At 45.3% G+C, this 20,360-nt stretch overlaps 1 protein-coding gene across 1 annotated transcript in view; it reads left to right on the top strand.

Moving 5' to 3' along the window:
* Positions 1-20,360, top strand: part of col16a1 (collagen, type XVI, alpha 1) — a 40,384-nt gene that overhangs the window by 11,100 nt on the left and 8,924 nt on the right. The window contains exons 2-31 of the mRNA XM_060044087.1: positions 996-1,157; positions 1,277-1,372; positions 2,005-2,043; positions 2,389-2,433; positions 2,823-2,858; positions 3,211-3,333; positions 4,153-4,188; positions 4,736-4,771; positions 5,471-5,575; positions 6,371-6,415; positions 6,878-6,913; positions 7,016-7,069; positions 7,295-7,345; positions 7,443-7,595; positions 8,571-8,597; positions 9,146-9,244; positions 11,229-11,351; positions 11,454-11,507; positions 11,639-11,680; positions 12,245-12,280; positions 12,371-12,424; positions 12,527-12,595; positions 12,792-12,845; positions 13,365-13,391; positions 14,480-14,536; positions 15,225-15,272; positions 15,488-15,559; positions 16,740-16,793; positions 19,913-19,973; positions 20,162-20,258. Of these exons, the coding sequence (XP_059900070.1) occupies positions 996-1,157; positions 1,277-1,372; positions 2,005-2,043; positions 2,389-2,433; positions 2,823-2,858; positions 3,211-3,333; positions 4,153-4,188; positions 4,736-4,771; positions 5,471-5,575; positions 6,371-6,415; positions 6,878-6,913; positions 7,016-7,069; positions 7,295-7,345; positions 7,443-7,595; positions 8,571-8,597; positions 9,146-9,244; positions 11,229-11,351; positions 11,454-11,507; positions 11,639-11,680; positions 12,245-12,280; positions 12,371-12,424; positions 12,527-12,595; positions 12,792-12,845; positions 13,365-13,391; positions 14,480-14,536; positions 15,225-15,272; positions 15,488-15,559; positions 16,740-16,793; positions 19,913-19,973; positions 20,162-20,258 (1,991 nt within the window). The remainder of the gene's footprint in view (positions 1-995; positions 1,158-1,276; positions 1,373-2,004; positions 2,044-2,388; positions 2,434-2,822; positions 2,859-3,210; positions 3,334-4,152; positions 4,189-4,735; positions 4,772-5,470; positions 5,576-6,370; positions 6,416-6,877; positions 6,914-7,015; positions 7,070-7,294; positions 7,346-7,442; positions 7,596-8,570; positions 8,598-9,145; positions 9,245-11,228; positions 11,352-11,453; positions 11,508-11,638; positions 11,681-12,244; positions 12,281-12,370; positions 12,425-12,526; positions 12,596-12,791; positions 12,846-13,364; positions 13,392-14,479; positions 14,537-15,224; positions 15,273-15,487; positions 15,560-16,739; positions 16,794-19,912; positions 19,974-20,161; positions 20,259-20,360) is intronic.

The following is a 20,360-nucleotide window of genomic DNA, read 5'->3' as shown; positions in this document are numbered from 1 at the left end:
CTTTTCCTGCTCTCTCTCTGTCTTTATGTCTCTCTCTCTCTCTCTCTCTCTCTCTCTCTCTCTCTCTCTCTCTCTCTCTCTCTCTCTCTCTCTCTCTCTCTCTCTCTCTCTCTCTCTCTCTCTCTCTCTCTCTCTCTCTCTCTCTCTCTCAGTCTCTTTGCCTACCTCTCTCTCTACATCTATCTCTAACCCTCTTTCTGTCTGTCTCTCAGTCTCTCTCTCTCTCTCTCTCTCTCTCTCTCTCTCTCTGTCTCTGTCTCCCTCTCTCTCCATCTCTCCCTGGTAGACTTAAATCCACCCTAATGCCTGTTAGATTAGACTACAGCAACAAAGGCTGTACAATCAATGATGCTTCATTGGCCATGCTGAGCCGCCCTCGCCCAGACTGGGAGGTGCTTCAGATTGCCTTGAATCCTCTTTTAATCCCCTCCCCACACCCGCCCCCAACCCTCCCACCAGAACAACCGTCCCAAATAAGTATCTGAAAAGTTTTTCAGGGGAGGAATTTTCAAAACTTGTGCTAGACTCCAAGGAGACATATCCCCCCCCCTCCCACCTCCCCCCCCCCCCCATCTCCCCTCCCCCATACCCCCCATACCCCCCCCCCCCTGACAGCTTTTGGCTCCTCCGTGGGACTAAATAATTGTTAGATGCACAGATGGATCTGTCTGTGGCGTTGGGTACATTTTCTTAAGCCTCCTAAGCATCTGGCAGGCGCAGTATGAAGTGACTTAAGGCTGGGCCTGGCATCGGGAGAGGGCTTGGAACAATGCGCAGGCACCCCTGGCCAAAGGAGACCGAGGTTTCTTCCTTATTGTTTTCTCTTGTTCCTTTTGGAGCGTGCTGTGGGTGCTGTTAAGATCATCTGTCGCTGCCTGCTTTGTTTTTTTTGTTTGAGCTCAGTGTATAGTATCGTCATCAAGAAACGCTCCAATCGCTCAATATCGCAACACTCCAAATCCTGAAAATATGGTTTCCAAGAAGTATTTTCCTAGGATTCATCCCTGGACCTGGCCCATGTCATCCTTCCATCCCACAGTGATTCAATCGCTTGGTCTTTCACACCAACCCTCTCTCTCTTTGGGTCTTTGTCTTGTCTCTCTGTCCACCCAGGTCGAGCGGGATCCATCTGTGTGGTCGGCCCCAAGGGACAGAAGGTCAGTTCCATGTGATCATGAAGAGATCTAAGGGCTAGCCCATAGCCGCCCAGGCTTATACTGTGTGTGTGTGTGTGATTTACGGTGAAGTGAACGTGGATGTGTGTGCTTGAACCCAGGGGAAATCTGGAGGAGTTGGGCCCGAAGGACTGGCGGGAGAGCCAGGGTACCCTGGCACACCTGGGCCCCAAGGCGTGGGAATACCAGGCCTACCTGTGAGTTTTTCATTGCTTATAATTATTGATTATTTATTGATTTCACTATTGGATTATCCACCCTTCTTTTCATTGTATTTGTGTGTTTGTGTATTTGTGTGTATGTTTGTGTGTGTGTGTGTGTGTATTTGCTTATGTGTGTGTGTGCTTGCGTGCGTAAGTTTTGCGTTTGGGAGCATGTTTACGTCTGTGTTTGTGTTCTGAGGTTGTGATCTCATGAGATGTCCCCGCTTCCACCTCAAGTCTCTCAGCGTGTCGAGCCTGCGGAAATGGGATGCCTGGTTTAGCTGGCGTAGCCGTCTTTTGTTCTCCCCTTCCAATACGCCATTCGTCACGCCCCGTCGAAGCACAAAAGCATATTTTTGTTGGATTTAATATATATATATATATATATATATATATATATATATATATGTATTAATATATTTCTCTTTTTTCATACGTTGCCACTCTGCTTTTGTCAATGTTGGATTAGAGTGATGACAGTGATGGAGTTGACTCGCTGCCACACTGATGAATGCATTGTGTGTGTGTGTGTGTGTGTGTGTGTGTGTGTGTGCGTGTGTGTGTGTGTGTGTGTGTGTGTGTGTGTGTGTGTGTGTGTATTTGTGTGCATGTGTTTTTCTGTACAGGGCCCGCCAGGTGAAGCAACCGGTGTGCAGGGGGACAAGGTAGGATTTCCCTTGTGGGTTGCGATTATTATAAGTCTCGCGCATACGTGATTGTGTATAAATACGTGGGACATGGATGTAGGCCAAAACAGGTATTACACACCAAAACATATTTTGGCGTGTTATTATGATTTTGATGACAAATATGATGAGGATGAGGAGGATTATTTATAATTTTGGCGGTGTGCATCATTATTAATTGTATTTATCATTGAAATGAAATACAGAAGAACATTATGGTGACTGTTATGCGAGGGTTTTTCATGTCGTTTGGATTAAGGGGATCGGGGTCGTTTGAGGGGATGAGGTTGTTTCTGGGGTCTTAGTCTAGTCTCTGTTACACAGGGGGACGCCGGGCTCCCGGGAACCGAGGGCTCAACAGGAGATCCGGTGAGTGACTTCAATCTGAAACTGCATTTGATGATTTGGAAACGGCACACACCGTGGAGCCTTGAGCACGCACTCACAAGATTAGGAGATTAGTACCAACTAGGTTTGCCTAAATCCACAGAGAGAAAAAAAAAAAGGAAGTAAAGAAATAGCTGTCTCTGGCAACGTGTTCTATGGCAGAGACACGAAAGCGTGCTATCACTCATAGACCCGACCATGTGGAACCAGAGGAACCTGTGCTGGAGCCACCCCTCACGGGCTGGGCTCCCTGCCCACCACACATCTGGTTCCACTGGAATCAAGTCACAAACAAACAAGACGTAAATATCAAGTGTGTGACGCTTTTCTTTTTTAATCCAATGTGTGTTTGGTTCTATGTTCTTTCCTAGGGACCCAGAGGCCCAGGTGGATCGAAGGGCGAGAAGGTATCCTGATCCGGTCTAGCTCTCTAAGGGGCAGCTGCTGTCGGTTCTTCTGAGCTTTTATTATCATGATTTTATGATGAGTATTATTAGGGAGGGAGGTAGTGCCTTTGTCCATGGTCTACCTGCTTGAATCCTTGAGGAAAATGCCTCACCATCGACATGCCCTGCAACTTCATTTCTATTGTATAAAAATGTCTGCTTAGTTACAAAACAACGGCAAAGTAAGTGTGTGTGTGTGTGTGTGTGTGTGTGTGTGTGTGTGTGTGTGTGTGTGTGTGTGTGTGTGTGTGTGTGTGTGTGTGTGTGTGTGTGTGTGTGTGTGTGTGTGTGTGTGTGTGTGTGTCCATTCTAGGGGGACGCCTGTGAGATGTGTCCCGTGCTGTCAGGGGATCTAGACAACATGGTGACCCTGCAGGGGAAGGCTGGTCCTAAAGGAGAGCCCGGCCTACCCGGGAGAGGAGACCCAGGGCTTCCTGTGAGTACAGCACTACGACAGGGGAGTGATCATCCCCTTGATTGTGTATTTGCCCTTAAATGGGAGATATAGGACTTCCTGTAAGTACAGTGATACAACAGGAAGTTAATATCCCTTAATTGTATATTTGCCCTGGGCAAGGGAGATGTGGGACTCCCTGTCAGTGCAACTTTCTAGCAGGAATTGATCAACCCTCATTTGCTTATTTACCTGGAAACTGGAGAAGTAGGTCTGCCTATAAGTGTAAGAGTACAACAGGAAGTCATCAACTGCCATTGTCTGAATAACATCTCAAACGGTCAATGGTTATGCCGATAGCAAACACACTCTTTGTGATGTTTCTTTTTTCGCTTCCTTTTAATCATATATAATTGTTATATCTGGAGACGCTATGAGATAACAGCCTTGAGCCACTGCTTCATCTTTCACCCGTGGCTTGACATTGATTCTAGCTGCGGCATTCTCTTCGGATAGCGATAGGTCTTTAAAAAATGAATTGTGTCTTTTATTTTATTTTTTCATCTACTTACTTTTATTCAGCCTGTCCCCCGTTTGCAGTAACCAGCCATAGGAAATGGGGAAATGGATTTCTGCTGCAACGGAAATGTATATATATATATATATATATATATATATATATATATATATATATTGCTCTCATATGAAATCCTCAGCACAAAGATTTCAGTATCCATCTGTCATACCTGGTTAGAGGAAGCAGAAAGAGAGGAATAACTGACAGGAAACAGGTCTGTGTGTTTCCTTCCAAAGCCTCGCCTGTCTCACTATGTTCCTCCCATCGCTCCTCTGTTCCAACAGGGCTTTGGCGGTGTGGATGGCAGGGCAGGATCCAAGGTATGCACCCTCACAAGCTGTGGCGCACCGTTTATATGGCTCATTAGACTGCACACTTCATCTTATGACCTGCACACAAATGAGTTAACAGGGTTAATTTGCAATCTTTTGGAAAATCATGTTTTTTTTTTCAGATTAAGAAAAGGGTAATTAGAAAGCTAACAGCCTTTTTCATCAATTCAAAATGCTTTTTTCTATTTGTGTGCTTGGGTGTTGGTGTATGTATGTACATGCGTATGTGGTGTTTGTGTGTGTCTGTGCATTTGTACACACACACATACACACGTCATTTAGATTTTCTATGCATCACGAGAACGCTTGCCATTTGGCCGCTTCTCACACATCTCACTAATTCAGATTCTTATGTACGACACATTCACGTCGGTAGAGCAAGCCCCAGCTCTCTCTCTCTCCGTGTCTCTCTATGTCTCTCTCCCGCGCGCTCTCTCTCTCTCTCTCTCTCTCTCTAACCCCCCGTCAAAGCCGAGTGCTTGCGTTGGCACCGAGCGGGAGACTCAAGCATCTGTGTCTCTGTGTTTCCTGGCAGGGAGAGCCAGGATCAGACGGCGGCAAGGGGGCAAAGGTCAGATCCGTGCATTTATTCCCCCTCCCTTTCGTGTGTCGCTCATCATCAGGTCGCTATAGACATACTTTAATGTCGCCGTTGGCTAGACACGACGCCCACGTTGTGTGTATGTGTCTTTGAGCGCCTGTGTGTGTGTGTGTGTGTGTGTGTGTCTCTGTGTGTGTCTCTGTGTGTGTGTGTGTGTGTGTGTGTGTGTGTGTGTGTGTGTGTGTGTGTGTGTGTGTGTGTGTGTGTGTGTGTGTGTGTGTGTGTGTGTTGGTGACAGACTCGTCAAGTGAAGAATGTTTTGCAAATAATTACCATGCACTCATTAGTCTGACCGCGCCGGCGGCGGCACCTGACAGATGGCCGCCTAATGTCTGAACAAATTGTAACCAGACAGATTTGTAAAGTGGTGAAAGCCAATCGAGTTTACTTAGCAGCCCATGACCTTTCACCTCCCCCCTGTCTGAATCCCCCCCCTCTCTGGGGATGAAAATAAAAAGTAAAAAAAATATCTGTTGGTATAAAAAAATAAATGGAAGACAAAGTGATTATGTTAATGTATGCAGATGACAATAGCAAATCTTCCTCCTGTGTGTGGTTGTCTTTGTGTGTGTGTGTGTGTGTGTGTGTGTGTGTGTGTATGTGTATGTGTGTGTGTGTGTGTGTGTGTGTGTGTGTGTGTATTTGTGTATTTGTGTGTGTGTGTTGCAGGGTGAGCCCTGTTCGACGTGCCCCACCCTGGGGGACATCCCATTCCAACATCTGACGCAGAGGGGGGAGAAAGGGGAGCCAGGCGTGGGTCTGAAGGGAGAACAGGTAAGCTAACCCTGCTAGCGTGTCTCCCCCTCCCCCGCCCCCACCTCTCCCTGATCCAGGAGATATAGCACAGTGAAGAAAAAACTGCGACAGCTCCACTCCACTCATCATGTGCGGCCCACATGACTCCTATTAGTGATAGATCTGAGGCAGCGTATGTGTGTGTGTTTGTGTGTGTGACAGGATATTCCAACCACAAACAAACACCAACCTCCGAAAACAGACATAGCTAATTAAGTTTCGCTTGGTGGTTGGCCAACCACATCGACTGCAAATAAATAGTGGCAGCTGCGGTGGCTAATGAGTTTACGGCAATTGAAAGGAAATATAGGACTGCTTATCTGAGTTTGCTGAGTTACGTGCAGCTACAATGGACGGGCCGCTTTAGCTGCTAGCTTATGAAAGCTACGTTTATTGAGCACACTGTTTATGAGGTTCTTCTGTTTTGGCGGGGAGCAGCTCTTTTTGCACTGCGTGGGGAATAAGAGACTTCCTGTGTGGTTCTCTTCACCGCAAGCTGTGAAGAGAACTTAGCGACGCTAAGCATCATCCCCTGAACAAAATGGATACATATAGATTCAGTTTATGGACGAAAGAAATACATTGCAGTTATCCCCAGATTTTTCACCATTCATTCACTATCAACAACATGAAGGTGGATTACGCTTTTAGAAAAGAGTTCTAGTAAGCTTGTTCATACGTGGGCTTTTGTTTGTGGTGCAATGTGTTACACCTGGAACAGCTCTAATGTAATTGAAAACACTTTGTGTTTCACTATCTACCCGGCTGCCACAGGGGGAACCAGGAACCATAGGATTCAGTGGCCTCCGGGGAGAGAAGGTAAGAAGCTTAGGCGATAAATGCACCTAACTGTAGGCAATTCCCTCCCCCCCCACCCCCCACCCCCCACTCTCCTGCAACCCTGCACTAGGTCCCCTTGTAAAGAATAAAATACGAGGCCCAAATTGACAGGGCTTTACGCTGCAGGGTGGCTGAATTCTGCTCTCAAGCAGAAGAGGGGGGAATCCATTGGGGGCATAATCATGGTGGCACATTCATTTTCTGCTCTTAAAATGTATTCTTTGGGGATTCCGCTCTGCAAGATATTTATGCGAAGAAAAGGAACAGACTTAGGTAGCTGGGCAAACAGGGATAACTGAAAGAGTATCAGGGTCCCCTCAAGGTTTTTTTTCACGGATTGTGCGTGAACAATTGCCATGACTTTAATTTGGTTTCAATTGTGAGGATTTGCGTAAAATTGAGGCTTTTAAGTGTTTTTTAATCCTCTCTTAATGTTTCCAGGGAAACTCAGGAAGCAGAGGGGGCGATGGTAAAGCGGTAAGTGCGGCCCGCTCGGTCTATTAGGAACACGTTAGCTCCTGTTAATGAACTTGTTTAACGTTTAATTTTGATTAAATGTCGCCGTTTTTGACGTGATAGGGCAAAACTGGAGCCAGAGGACCCAGCGGCAAAGATGGTCAGACGGGAGACAAGGTTAGAGAGCTTAATTTGATCCTACCTGATGGCACCACATTACCGCCCCTGTCCTTTGTCTTACTGAGAAGGGAGTATTGTGTGTTTCGTTCGGCTAGTTGTAATGGATGTTTTTGTCGTGTCAAAGCTAGCATCCTTGCCAAGAGCTCACTGCTGCAGGTGACATGGATCACCTGGCATTCCGAAGGTTCTCAGGAATTAACTTTTTTTTGTCCTCTGTCACAGGGTGAACAAGGACTTCCTGGTTACAGCATTCCTGGACCTAAAGGGGAAAGGGTACGTTGTGGATGTTTCCCTCCCCTCTGTGTATTATTTTTCAGTCCTCTCACTACACTGTTCACTCTTCTGACCCTTGCTTGTGTGTTTGCCCCAGGGGGAGTGTGGTGTGTGTGGGCCATCTGAGTTTGGCAGAGGGCCCGGTATTACCAAACTCCCAGAGGGGCCATTAGCTAAACAGGGAGATCCAGGGGTCCAAGGCCCCCCAGGACCAACCGGAGCTCCAGGTCCGGTGACCGCTGGCTTTCCGGTGAGATGACCCACTTCCAGAACGTTGACCTGCACCTGTATTTATTTATCGATAAATGAATGTGTGTGGTAATTGTTTTGAGCATGTTTTCATTCTGATGGATCATGAATCCAACTATCTTATCTATCTTTCTAAACTTTTTTTCACAATCATTAGGCGGACAAAATGGATCCGAGAAAGAGAACAAAATAAAAGCATACGTAACAAAATGGGGTGCATAATAATAACATCTCAGAAATACAGCAAGTGTAGATCTCAAAAACTTGTGTTCTAAATTCAACATAAGAGCCAAACAAGTCTGAGTTGTGATGGGTTTTGTACTTGCTTTTCTTGCAAACAAAATATAGATGGCAGACATGGGTAAATACAGACAAAACAACCACTAAATGTGCACATGCATTGTTCAGTCGTGCCTTTGTTTTTCTCACTGATAAGGGGCACTCATTTTGCAGTGTTATTAACTGATTGTTTTGTGTTTCGTGCCGGCTTGTGAGGTTCTGTGAGGTTATGGCCTTGTTTATTGTGCTTTTATGTAGTTATTGGATACTATCTTAAGCTTTTGTCCCAGTTGTTGTTAGTTTTTTATTGTCGGGTTTAAGTGGTCTGAAAATTACATGTCTCTCCTAGGACTAAAGCCTTAAGTCAAGTTAATAAATCTTGACCACCTAAGAAGCATCCTGCTCCTCAGAGAGCATGCTACGTTTTATCATTGCAAACTCATCTAATTAAACAAGGCTTTGCACTGCACCGGTTCAATCTGAAATGGTTTATAAAACGCTGCAGGATTTAGAATAATTCCTTTTCCCAAAATAGAAATTAGCTAGAATCGCTATCATGCTATAGATTCCTTCTTTTTCACTAAGTCCCTACATCTTCAAACAAAACCTAAAAACACACCTCTATCTCCTTGTGCATAGATGTATATGTACAACCACACTTCTCTAATCCATCGCTTTCTGTTTTTTCCATATACAGGGCACCCCTGGACAAAAGGGAGATAAAGTAAGTGCAACAACTGCTGAGTCACACAAGTCACCTCCAAGCTACCGCATGCGCTTTCACCATCTCAATTAATACAATAGAAAACATTCCCCATCCCCTCTGACCCCTCCAGGTCTCAGTGTCATTAAAATCTTGAGCAGTTTTATACTTATCTGTTCAGGGCATCGTTTGTGTATCCACCTTGAAATAGCTCGGGTAAATTAGACCACTTAGGCGAAACAGAGGCCTCAGGAGGTACTCCCGACTGTCTTAAATAATCTGACATCCACTGGGTCTAATATAGTATGCAGGAAGGAAAGATTTAATGCTACTACAGGGGAGTGTGGAGTCCTCACCTTAAATTAGATAATTCTCTCTGTCAGGGCAAGAAAATAATGCATTGAAATACATAATGACCTCAGTTCACCCCCTCCAAAAGAAATGTCTGAAGTTTAACAGGAAAATGCTTTTTTGAGGCACAAACTTTTATATACATCAACGAGGGTCCAGTATGTAGGAATACTTGCTTATTTCCCTACAGCATGTTCTATGTTCTGTCTTCTCCCCAGGGACAAGCAGGAGATAAAGGACTGGATGGAGCTGCAGGATCCCCAGGACTGGCTGGAGAACCGGGTTACAATGGACTCAATGGCTTTAAAGGAGAGAAGGTATAATTTGGTCACCTACCTAGAACCTTTCATTTTCATTCATTTTTTTCATTTTTTAAGCTGTGAATCAATCAATACCTTTTATCCCCTCCTTCCTTTGATATAATCAATTGGTATTCTAAAACGCAGTCCGGAGAAGATGTCCATTGAAATAAACGTAATGTTGTCCTTTCGGTAGCCTTTAGTTATCTGTAAGGATAGCCTAGTGCAAGGCGAGCATAGCCTGAAGCGAGTTGCATAAATATCTATATATATATATTAGTGCTGTCAAGCGATTAAAATATTTAGTCGCGATTAATCACATTGATGTCATAGTTAACTCACGATTTAATCGCAAATCTTTTTTCTGTGCTAAATATCCCTTGATTTCTTTGTCCCATTATTTTTTCTCATTTGAATGCTCTTATCAACATGGAGAAGTGCATCGGCTTGCCTTGTGCAAATGTTTTTTTATTGATAACAACATTGGCATATACTGAGCAAAACAGGACGATACAAAAAAAGCCTATAGTGCAATTAAACGATGAACATACAAACATACTGCCTTGAACATAGCAGTCAGGCTACTGCTTCTTTGTTTTGAGCTATTTTTTTTTCTTTAAATTATAAATTGCGTTAATCGCGCGATAAAAAAATTGACGCCGTTAAAATCGGTTTGCGTTAACAACGTTAATAACGCGTTTAACTGACAGCATTAATATATATATTATTTTTGAATGTAGCTCTCCTTGATTCATTTTGACCGACTATTTCAGCGATGGGAAAAACTTGACAGAGATAGCCCCTGTTGCCTTGAGATTTGTTTTTTAACCAGTGGACTTTAACAAGAGGCCGCATTCAAAGTCTGGCGAGGCCCAAGGAGGGATGAACATATCGCGAGCAACAGCTTGATGTGCCTGAGACGTTTATCCCACATAAGCCTTTAATAGGTATAGCAAAGCACCAGGAGAGGGATGGTCAAATAGGGCCACATGTGGTCACGTTCTTTTTTTCTTTGATATGTTCATGCTGGAGGATTTTGTGCTTAATGGCAGTGCTAACAACAAAAGAAGAAAGGGTATTGCCGATAAAAAGTGAAAAACATAATAGAATAAGTATGTTGAGATCCAGACCTGTTACAAATTATCTTAAGATTTAGAGAATGTGGTGTTTTAGGACCATGTACATTTTTTGAGTGAGAGTTTTTATTTCTGTTCTTCTCTCTAAAAAGCTAATAAAAAAATGATGCCAATGGATATATTAAGCAAATGCGTTTGTAGAGTGTATTAGCAAGGCATGCTAAGGTTTCTCATGAACTGCCCTGGCTCTTTCGTTCTACTAATGGTAGCTACAGTAAGCTGATTCATGCATATGGTAAATATAACTTTCATTGTTATTCTTTTTATATTGGTCCTATAATGCTAATTTTTTAAGCAATGACGATCAAGTAAGAGACATTTATGCTAATCGCCTGCTAAAACAAGATGGCAAGTACATCCGCTACACTGCGATGATTGCGAATTGATTGCTCGAAGCTTCAGCATAATTGTAATTGACGAAAGGCATGAGGAGCAAAATCCATAATTTAATATGCAATCATGATAAATATTGAAATCTCTAATGATGATAACATTGTCTGACTTGTGTCTCGAGGTCAGAGATCCCTAATGCTGTGCTGCCTGATTGTTTTACGTATCGATTTACATAAAACAATCAAGTTACATAAAACAACATCGCCAAGCGTTACTTAGCGTGCATTTTAATGTCAAATCGACCAAACGTCGACAGATGTGCGCTATGGCTGCCTGCTGGGGGTTGTTTACTCTGCAAATCCAACTGGCTGGTCTGTGAATCCGACCACCTGATCATCTAACACCAGCACATTGAGGCTAACGGTAGCTTAGCACGTGAGCGGCCCATCGTCTCTCTTTACATCATGCGGCTTCGCGGTTGGCCCCTCGCCGCTCGCGCTCGTTTATCCATGCCATGTGTCGTGTGTTGCCAGGGCGACGCGTGCACCAGCTGCGCTGCCGAGAGCGGCGTTGTGGGCGACGGCGTCTCCGGGCCCGGACCCAAAGGAGAGAGAGGAGACCAAGGACCCCCTGGGGAGGGAAAGCCGGGCAGACACGTGAGACAAAGACGATGATAAAACAGGCTCAATGCGCTCACACAGTAGTTTTCAGGGTGCAATGCTGTCAGGTTTGCTGATGATCGTCTCTTTTGCTTATAGGGTAAACCTGGCCTACCAGGTTCCCAGGGGCCCCAGGGTTACAAAGGAACCCAGGTACACGTGCTCCTGTTATGCACCTTATACTGAAGTACTTTTGGTGGGTGTGTGTGTGTGTGTGTGTATGCATGGACACTAAAAGCGATCAATGGATGGGATTTTAATCGTCATCATTCTCTCTCCTGTAGGGAGAACAAGGCGTATCAGGATATGGTTTACCGGGACTTAAGGTATTGTATCTATGGTGTGAATAGTATAGTCAATAGTGTGATCTATCGTATTGCATCTACAGTGGGAGATAAAAAACGATGACAAAATCAACGGCGATGGTAATGTTTAAATCCGAGTTATCCGATTGATCCAGTTGAAACTGAAAGTGTTGAGTTGTTCCCTCGGACATTGATCTTTGGTGGTAAATGTCAAACGCAGACACATTCAGTGAGATCCGCTCTCCTGGCCTATATTCCCCCTGGGAGTCCTTCATTCACAGTCTACGTTTTTTTCTCCCCTGGAGCTGTTGCCGTGACAGGAGGCTCGCGGTCGTCACGTCTTGGATTGGATTTGTGGGAGGATTGTTTTACCTGACACCTATCGACATTCAAATGAATCACTTCACCACTCTCTCGCTCCTCTGTTTCCCATTGTGTTAGCAGCGGTCTCTAATTACAACTCTTTATGCCTCCCTGATATAAACCTCCTATTTTCGGAGGGGACATTTGAAAACGTTTCCAGTGTGGTGTATCTCCCACAGTGCTTAACCTAATCATTCTTTCCTTATCTCCGGGCTCCGGCAGGGTGAAGTGGGACCAAGCGGGACTCCAGGAGTGGCAGTAAGTTCTACTTTTAATGATTGAGCTCGGTGTGTGTCAGATGCAGACGGTAATTTTGTTCCTGCTCACCGTAATGTGTTGAATTTCCAGGGACCACCAGGAGACAGAGGGCAGCTCGGAGCAACGGGTCCGTTGGGGAGAGAGGTAAGAGTCTCATTCGTGTGCACGTTTGTCGACCGGAAACTAAATGCATTGCACTGGAAACCCAAAAGGATAATATATGCACTTTTTATTTTTTAAACACAGGGCCCTGAAGGTGAGGTCGGACCCCCAGGCCCACAGGGGCCGATGGGCATCGGTGTGACTGGGCCCGAGGTAAGAGACGGATGTGTCTTTACTGCTCGCTCGTTCACCGCATGGATTTGAACCTAAATGCCGACGCTGTCTAAACTCAGTCGGTGTGGCTGTCACTTCACTGTCACCGCAACTGTTTCTGCTGTTGTGATTTTTTGGTATTATTGCAAACTGAAGCCTTTTTTTTCCCCCCTCTTTAATTTCGTTTTGGCTCCAGGGTAAAGAGGGCGCCCACGGCGGCAGAGGATTGCCAGGAGGTGATGGCAGACCTGTGAGTGCACCGTCACATCCGCGAGACGCGCATTCCTCTCCTCACTTTATCTTGCCTATATTTACACTTTTGTAAGACAGACATTTCTGCTGCGATTTGCATTAAAGATCGGCAGATTAATTGTTTTTGTCAAATTGTCTGTGGGCTCCGTGGGGAAGTGCCCTTGATTTAGGTGTCATCCATAACCGTCCGACTCAGGCGACATCTCCTCCTCTCACGTCCTTTGTGTCCCACGATGCGCACTTGACTGCTCTCTGAGCTCTCTTTAGGATAAACAATGCCACCTTACTAATTGTGGATGTGTGTGTGTGTGTGTGTGTGTGTGCGGGTGTGTGGTCCTTTGTGTTTGTGTGTTGTGTGTGTTTGTGTGTCTCTCTGTGTGTTTGTGTGCTGTGTGTTTGTGTGTGTGTGCGCATGTGTTATGTGTGTGTGTGTGTGTGTTTCTTTGTGTTTGTGTTTGTGTTTGTGTGTATGTGTGTGTGTGTGTGTGTCGTCCATGCTGTTCCTACTATCTTGCAGGGCCCCGACGGAGCCAAGGGGGACAAGGTAAGTCTGCCGTTTTGTTTGGATGAAGGTGTCTCCCGGGGGGGGCATGGGAAGGGGCGGGGGCGGGGGGGGGGGATATAAATTGGGAACGGGAGGGTGGGGCGCCGGAACAGATGGTAATCACAAGGTATGGTTCAACATGCCCACACACACACTGTCTCTCTCACGCACACGCACACACACACACGTACACACGTACACACAGAAACAGACACGCACACGTGCATGCTCACTCAAACTTGCAAGCACATAAGACACTCACAGGGACACGTGCACGGGCCCCCTCCAAACAGACCCCAGGGCACGGACAGAGTAGTGGAGGAGGTGACGAGTGCTCTGGTGCTGGCAGACAGGAGGAGCTAAGGGGCCTTGTGAGACGCACTGTGTGAGCCTATTAATTACCATCTTCTTAAGGGCCACCGGGCCCCTGCACTGACTCACTGTCACTGAGGGGCCCGAGTGCGTGTGTGTTTGAGTGCGTCGCTGGGAGGTGGCGTTGGTTTTTTGCGTGGGAGGTTGAAATAACAAAAAGGTAGGGGGATAATTTTAGCGAATGTGGGTATGAATCAGCATCAGAAAGCAGAAGGAAACAACGGCAACGTTTGCCTTCTGCTGGGATCCCGGTGGGGACGGTAGTTGTAAGAACCCCTCATCTCTCTACTCATCTATAGGGCTTTAGATCTGGATGCATTACTGTAGTTCTTTCACCAAGTTCAGATTTATCATCAAACGGTTTGATGGAGCCTGATGAATCTAACTCGCTTTGCAGATTCACATATATACAGAATAGAAGGGGCCGGGTATTCTAGAGGCTGGGGGTGGTTGATTCCCAGCCAAAAGGTGCTTGGTTTCGAATTCCCGATGCAGTCTGGTAGGCATCCCTGAGCAAGAAGCCCTAACCCCTACCTGCTCATTAATGACATGTATCTTGAGAACAATAATTCACTGTGAGTCACTTTGGGTTAAGGCCTCTGCTAAATGATCATTATTTCCGGGGTTGATAAAAGCCAGCACAATTACAGAGGCAGTATTAAGTGCTTCAGTCTGACCACCTGAACTGAAGTGTTTTATCTTTTTTGTGTTTCCAGGGCGAGCCTGGAGAGTGCAACTGCATCACCCAGCCGTACACTGGCACGGGGGGGCCGGTGAGTACATGGGCTCAAGCATGCACACACACTTACACACACACACACACACACACACACACACACACACACACACACACACACACACACACACACACACACACACACACACACACACACACACACACACACACACACACACACACACACCAACGCATATCATATGCACACAAACGCATATCATGCACATAGACAAACACGCATATCATAGACACCCAAACACAGACATACACACACAAGGCAGAACTTGTAGGGGCGTTGTGATTTGTATCTTGAAAATCATTACAATACCCATTGATTGGCACCCATTTACGCACACACACACACACACACACACACACACACACACACACACACACACACACACACACACACACACACACACACACACACACACACACACACACACACACACACACACACACACACACACACCCTCATCAGTAGTTATGAAGAGTTTCTCCAAAGGTTGCCATCACTCTACCTGGGACACATGAAGAGAGATATGCATACATACTGTATAAACCCTCCCCCCCCGCTCTCTGTCTTTTCATTTGCAGCTCTCTAGCCCTCTCTCACTGCTTTTGGGTTTTTAGCGTGGTTCTTACTTCACACTGCACGGCTTTCTTTTTAGGTGTTTGTTCCAGCCCCAGCACCGCTCTGATTCTGGCTCTTCTGTCCCTTGCAGGGGGCCCCAGGAACTGTTGGAGGATACAGTTGGCAGCCTGGGCCTCAGGTTGGATCTGTCTGCCACCATTCTTGTCTGATAACTGGGGCCCTTGTTTGAAAACTTTCTTCCATTTCTGGGAAAAGAAAAAAATTAAAGTTTATCTTTGTAATCTAACCCATCTTTCTGTGCGTGCGTGCGTGTGTGTGTGTGTGTGTGTGTGTGTGTGTGTGTCTATGTTTGTATGTGTGTGGGCGTCTGTGCTGACATTTCGTACACTTTAGGGGCCCCCAGGAACGCCAGGACCACCGGGCCCGCCGGGTCCTTCTGGATCCATTGGAGCTCAGGGACCGCAGGTAAAATGGTGTTGGGGGAATGTAGCTCTCTCTCTCTCTCTCTCTCTCTCTCTCTCTCTCTCTCTCTCTCTCTCTCTCTCTCTCTCTCTCTCTCTCTCTCTCTCTCTCTCTCTCTCTCTCTCTCTCTCTCTCTCTCTCTCTCTCTCTCTCTCTCTCTCTCTCTCTCTCTCTCTCTCTCTCTCTCTCTCTCTCTCTCCCCCCCTCTCCCCCTCTCTCCCATTCAGCAGCTGCTTCGTCTGCCTGGATTGTCTTCCATGCAAGTTGTTACAAATGCTTTTTCGCTTGGGCAGCTGGTGTAACTTTGATAAATACCAGCGCTTCTTGGGGCATTCATAAAAGTATGTTTGTTTTTGTTGGGAATGTAATTAACAATTTTAATTCTGCTTTGTAACTCGGAGTGCTTGGTAATGCAGAGTAACACAGTAGATGGGGGGGGAAACTGTATGGAGGCTAAGCTAGCTTGATGTGAGCCGTAACAGCTTGGTTGGTGACTAGGCTCAGAATTGTTCGGTCAACAACTTTGTTGTGCACTAACCTATTGGGGAATCAGGCTTTACTACTGCCAGTCAAGACATGAAATGTTATTTGAAGGCCCACTTGTGTAAACACGTCACTAACCGTTTATTCGGACATTCTCTGTTGACACATCTGAAAAATGTTGTTTTATTCTTTTCGGAGTCAAGCTGACCTTCAAATAAAGTTAAAAAGAAAAAAAGCTGAGGTGTTATGGGTGATGGTGGAAAGAACAACAAATTCATGAATTTGTTGAAATATGCTTAATCCTTTTTTTTTTTCCTTTTGCACAAGTTAATTGAAATTAGTAAGTAATTAATCTTGCTTTGTTAGAATTCTGCTGCGGAGGATTTCTCTAATGAAAAAGCCAATCCATGCAACAAAAAAAGGACAAAAACACCAAATACAACACATTCATCATCACGAGACCAATCATGGCGGGAAACACTTCCAAAACTTTTGCTAACTTTTCTAACGGTTTATCGCAAAAACACGGCCATCGGGAAGGGAACACGTTTCACTGGAGCAATGTCCTTCTGTCTTGTTATTTCCTCTGTCCCAATGCTTTGTCCCCCAACGCTTTTGGCGCTTTGCACTCAACCCAATGTTGGAGGCGGGACGTAGTTGTGCCCAGCAACGCCGGTTGAACCTCAGTTCCTCTTTTCAGGGTGTCCCCGGCAACGACGGGATGCCAGGGAGACCCGGTTTGACCAATTACCTTGTAAGTAAATATGGAGAGAGAGAGAGAAGAGGTGGAGGGAGAGAGGTGGTGGAGTGGTGGAGGGATGGAGGGCTGGAACGGGATTTACTGATTGTGTGTGCACTCGTTACCACCCCTGTGTCGTTAAGGTGCGCCCCCCCCCCCCCCCAAACCCCCCAGCCCGCCAGATTGATCTTGTTCCAGTCTTGCTGCAATATGTTTAATGTGGGACTCTAAGGAATGCCACAGAGCCAGCAGCAACAGTCCTGTGTCCATATGTGGCCCTTCAAAGAATTCTGTAGATATTTTGGGAAATGTCTATTGAAACCTGAAAGGAAATGAAAAAAGCAGCGTTGGTCAATAGAGTTACATACATGACCTTAAAAAGAACCTTGATTGCATTCAAATCCTAATTGTAAATTGCACTATTGTCATATGACCATGCGTCACAAACAAAAAAGACACACATACATTGATTATCAAGAATTCAGCCAAGGGCAGGGTAAAGAACAATATGTGTAATCCACTTCTTGGCGGAGTTAACAGTGTTTCTACAATGACAAATGAACAAAGGCCGTCCCAGTTTGCCATCTGCTGCACACAATCTTGCATTAAATTCCGTACCAGGGGGGGACTTCCGCATGTGAAGCGAAGGGGGCATCAGGTGGGTGTATGATTAAGATATCCGTGATCTAATAGGTGGTCAGTTGACTCCATTCAAGGGGAAGTAATAAACAGACTCTGATCAGATCTCTGATGGGGGCTGGTGGAGTGCTGGTTTGGGAACAAACTCAGGAGCTGAAGAAACATTTCGGGGGGATATCAATGTTCTTTTATACGGGGGACTTTGTTCAGGACTTTGGTATTCGGAGAGCAGTGGTGGTTTGAAATGTCTTTCGATTTCAGATGTCTTGGTAGCACGGCGCCTCATGGAAAGAGGGAAACATAAAGTGTGTGTGTGTGTGTGTGTGTGTGTGTGTGTGTGTGTGTGTGTGTGTGTGTGTGTGTGTGTGTGTGTGTGTGTGTGTGTGTGTGTGTGTGTGTGTGTGTGTGTGTGTGTGTGTCGTCCTTCTGGTCATGACCAAAACCCACACACAAACTCACACACATTATGTAGCTTGCACATTGAGAATGACAAAATATGGTTAAACACATGTTTTGTTAAGACTATGAGGATTGAGTATTTTTTTACACTCCTGGCAATCACTACACACAAAAGCCCCTTGAGGAAAGTAAATCCATTTCTTGTCTACAACTACTTAAACCACAGTGGAAAATGCACTGTATACACATTCAAACATTCACACACATAACCCAACTGCTTTTTAAGAAATATTGATTGACTTTTGAAGTGAGTACAAAAGCTTTGTTCTAACCAGGTCTAGCAGCGTGGTGGCATGAAATGTTAAATACTATCTAATTCTCTCTAATGTGCTTTGTTTGCAACATGTCAAATGGGTTTGTGATGCCGTTGAAACCGGGCCAGACGGTTCATTTTGAAAGGGCCTCTACACTCCCAGCAACAGGCTTTCTGCCTATCTCACCAGCGCAACGCCACCTGGGGAACCCTTTCCTCTGTAAGAGCACATGGGGGGTTGTCCATCAGTTAAAGTGCATGTGCCAGGGGGAGAGTATATAAGTGTATAAGTGTACTGTACTCGGATTTGCTGCAGTCTGTGAAATAAAAATTAGTGTCGTTTGAAACATCATCAGTTAGTAGCCGTGATTCATGAGGAAGGTCGATACATATATGTCCGTCATCCTCTGGTTATCAAGAAGAATCAGTCTAAGGTCCATGGAAACATGCTTTGATGTGAAGTGTTTTGATAAGCTAAGGTGAACCTATTATTAAGGGCTTCTCCTTAAATACTCCCGGTGTGTTATAGTTTTAATATATTATACTTCTCATCCATCTGCTAAAACCCCAAAATGGATTCTCACTAAATACTGTGATTTAGTGGTGCTAGAGTGTGATTTGGCGTCTGTTGTCTCAAAGGAAGTAATTATATCATCATTTTAATTCAAACAAATTCATTGACCACAGACTGTGTAGAACTAATATCATGCCAGCTTGGATTTTCCAGTTCCATCCACGCAAAGATTGTGTGTGTGTGTGTGTGTGTGTGTGTGTGTGTGTGGTGTGTGTGGTGTGTGTGTGTGTGTGTGTGTGTGTGTGTGTGTGTGTGTGTGTGTGTGTGTGTGTGTGTGTGTGAATTAAATTGCAGTATTTTGGTAGTAAAACATGCAGGTGTTCCTAAATTGTCTCTGATTGTTAAATTTGGGGTTTTAAATAATGTGTAACCTGAAAAGTGAATCATTTATTTATAATACTCACAGACATATTTCCAAAGTTTTAGAAAGGAGTAGGTATAAGTTCAGAGATGTATTAAGTCAGTTGCACTTACTGTTGGTTGCTGGTTAGGTCAGGGTAAGCTTAGCAATGCATCATGGGACATTAATTGATTGCATTTACATTTATATAGGTTTATTTTCGGTTATTTTCTAGGTACCCAAAGCGCTTTACATAAGGTGTGTGAGTGTATGCGTGTGTGTTGGGTCGGAGGGGGTTGGGGGGTATGACACCTCATCTCGTAGGCAGTTAAATTAAAATAACCAAAATGTTCTCGCAGTAAACAAAGAAACCTTCTACCCTAAAGTCCTTCTGGCAATTTTTGTTTTGTACACATATTTTCATATCCAATCTTATAAAAATGGTACGGTGCAAGATTCATCTGCCACTCAGCAAAAACCCTTTGCACTTCCAAACTCTAATGAAAACTCACCAGCTCTTGAAAACAATTATCGTGGTAGTCCTGTGTGGTGTGTCTTGTTCCTACATGTTTACATTTTAATATTGTGCAACTTCCATTATTTGTCCAAACAAGATAACATAAAAACAATCATAGGAGCACCCTGGTTGATATTGGAGTTGAAAAGCTTCGCCGTTTCATAACCAAAAGCCAAAACGCAGTGAGCCGCACATCCCTTAGATGCTGCTTACATTTTTGCACCTCATTAAACACTCGTTCGGCTCTCCCTTCAGATACTGACACATCGTTTCTGCTGGTTTTCTTTTGGAAGTTCCTATAGAAAAAGCTGTTAATAACTGAATTTCCTCTCGCCTCCCCCTTCTGTTGTAGAACCCTATTGACCCTCGCGAGAGGCCGTCTCAAGACGCCACAGGCACTGATAATGATGTGAGTGGAGCAGAGGTGCTTCTGGGTTCAATTTCTGTTCCGCATGCTCACCCATCATTATGGCCACCATTAAGCATTGTGTGTGTGTGTGTGTGTGTGTGTGTTGTGTGTGTGTGTGTGTGTGTGCGTGTGTGTGCGTGTGCGTGCGTGCGTGCGTGCGTGCGTGCGTGTGTGTGGTCTCTGCCACAGGAGGACTCCAGGGCAAGCCGGGTGTACCAGGCATGGCATCCCAAGGGGGAGAAGGGAGAGGAAGGCAAGCCTGGCGCTGGTTCCACCACCACCACGGATAGCTGCGTTGGGGTGAGACCAGAGGGGTCGGCGGGATCTTTTAAATTCTACCCGTGCACTCAAGAGCTGGAATCATGTCCTGCAGCAGTAGAATAGCTTTGTG

Source organism: Gadus macrocephalus, chromosome 22 (genome assembly GCF_031168955.1).
Source record: "Gadus macrocephalus chromosome 22, ASM3116895v1".
In the NCBI taxonomy this organism is placed as follows: Eukaryota; Metazoa; Chordata; class Actinopteri; order Gadiformes; family Gadidae; genus Gadus; species Gadus macrocephalus.
Note: the sequence above shows the minus strand (reverse complement) of the source record. Positions and strands in the feature narration are given on the sequence as shown.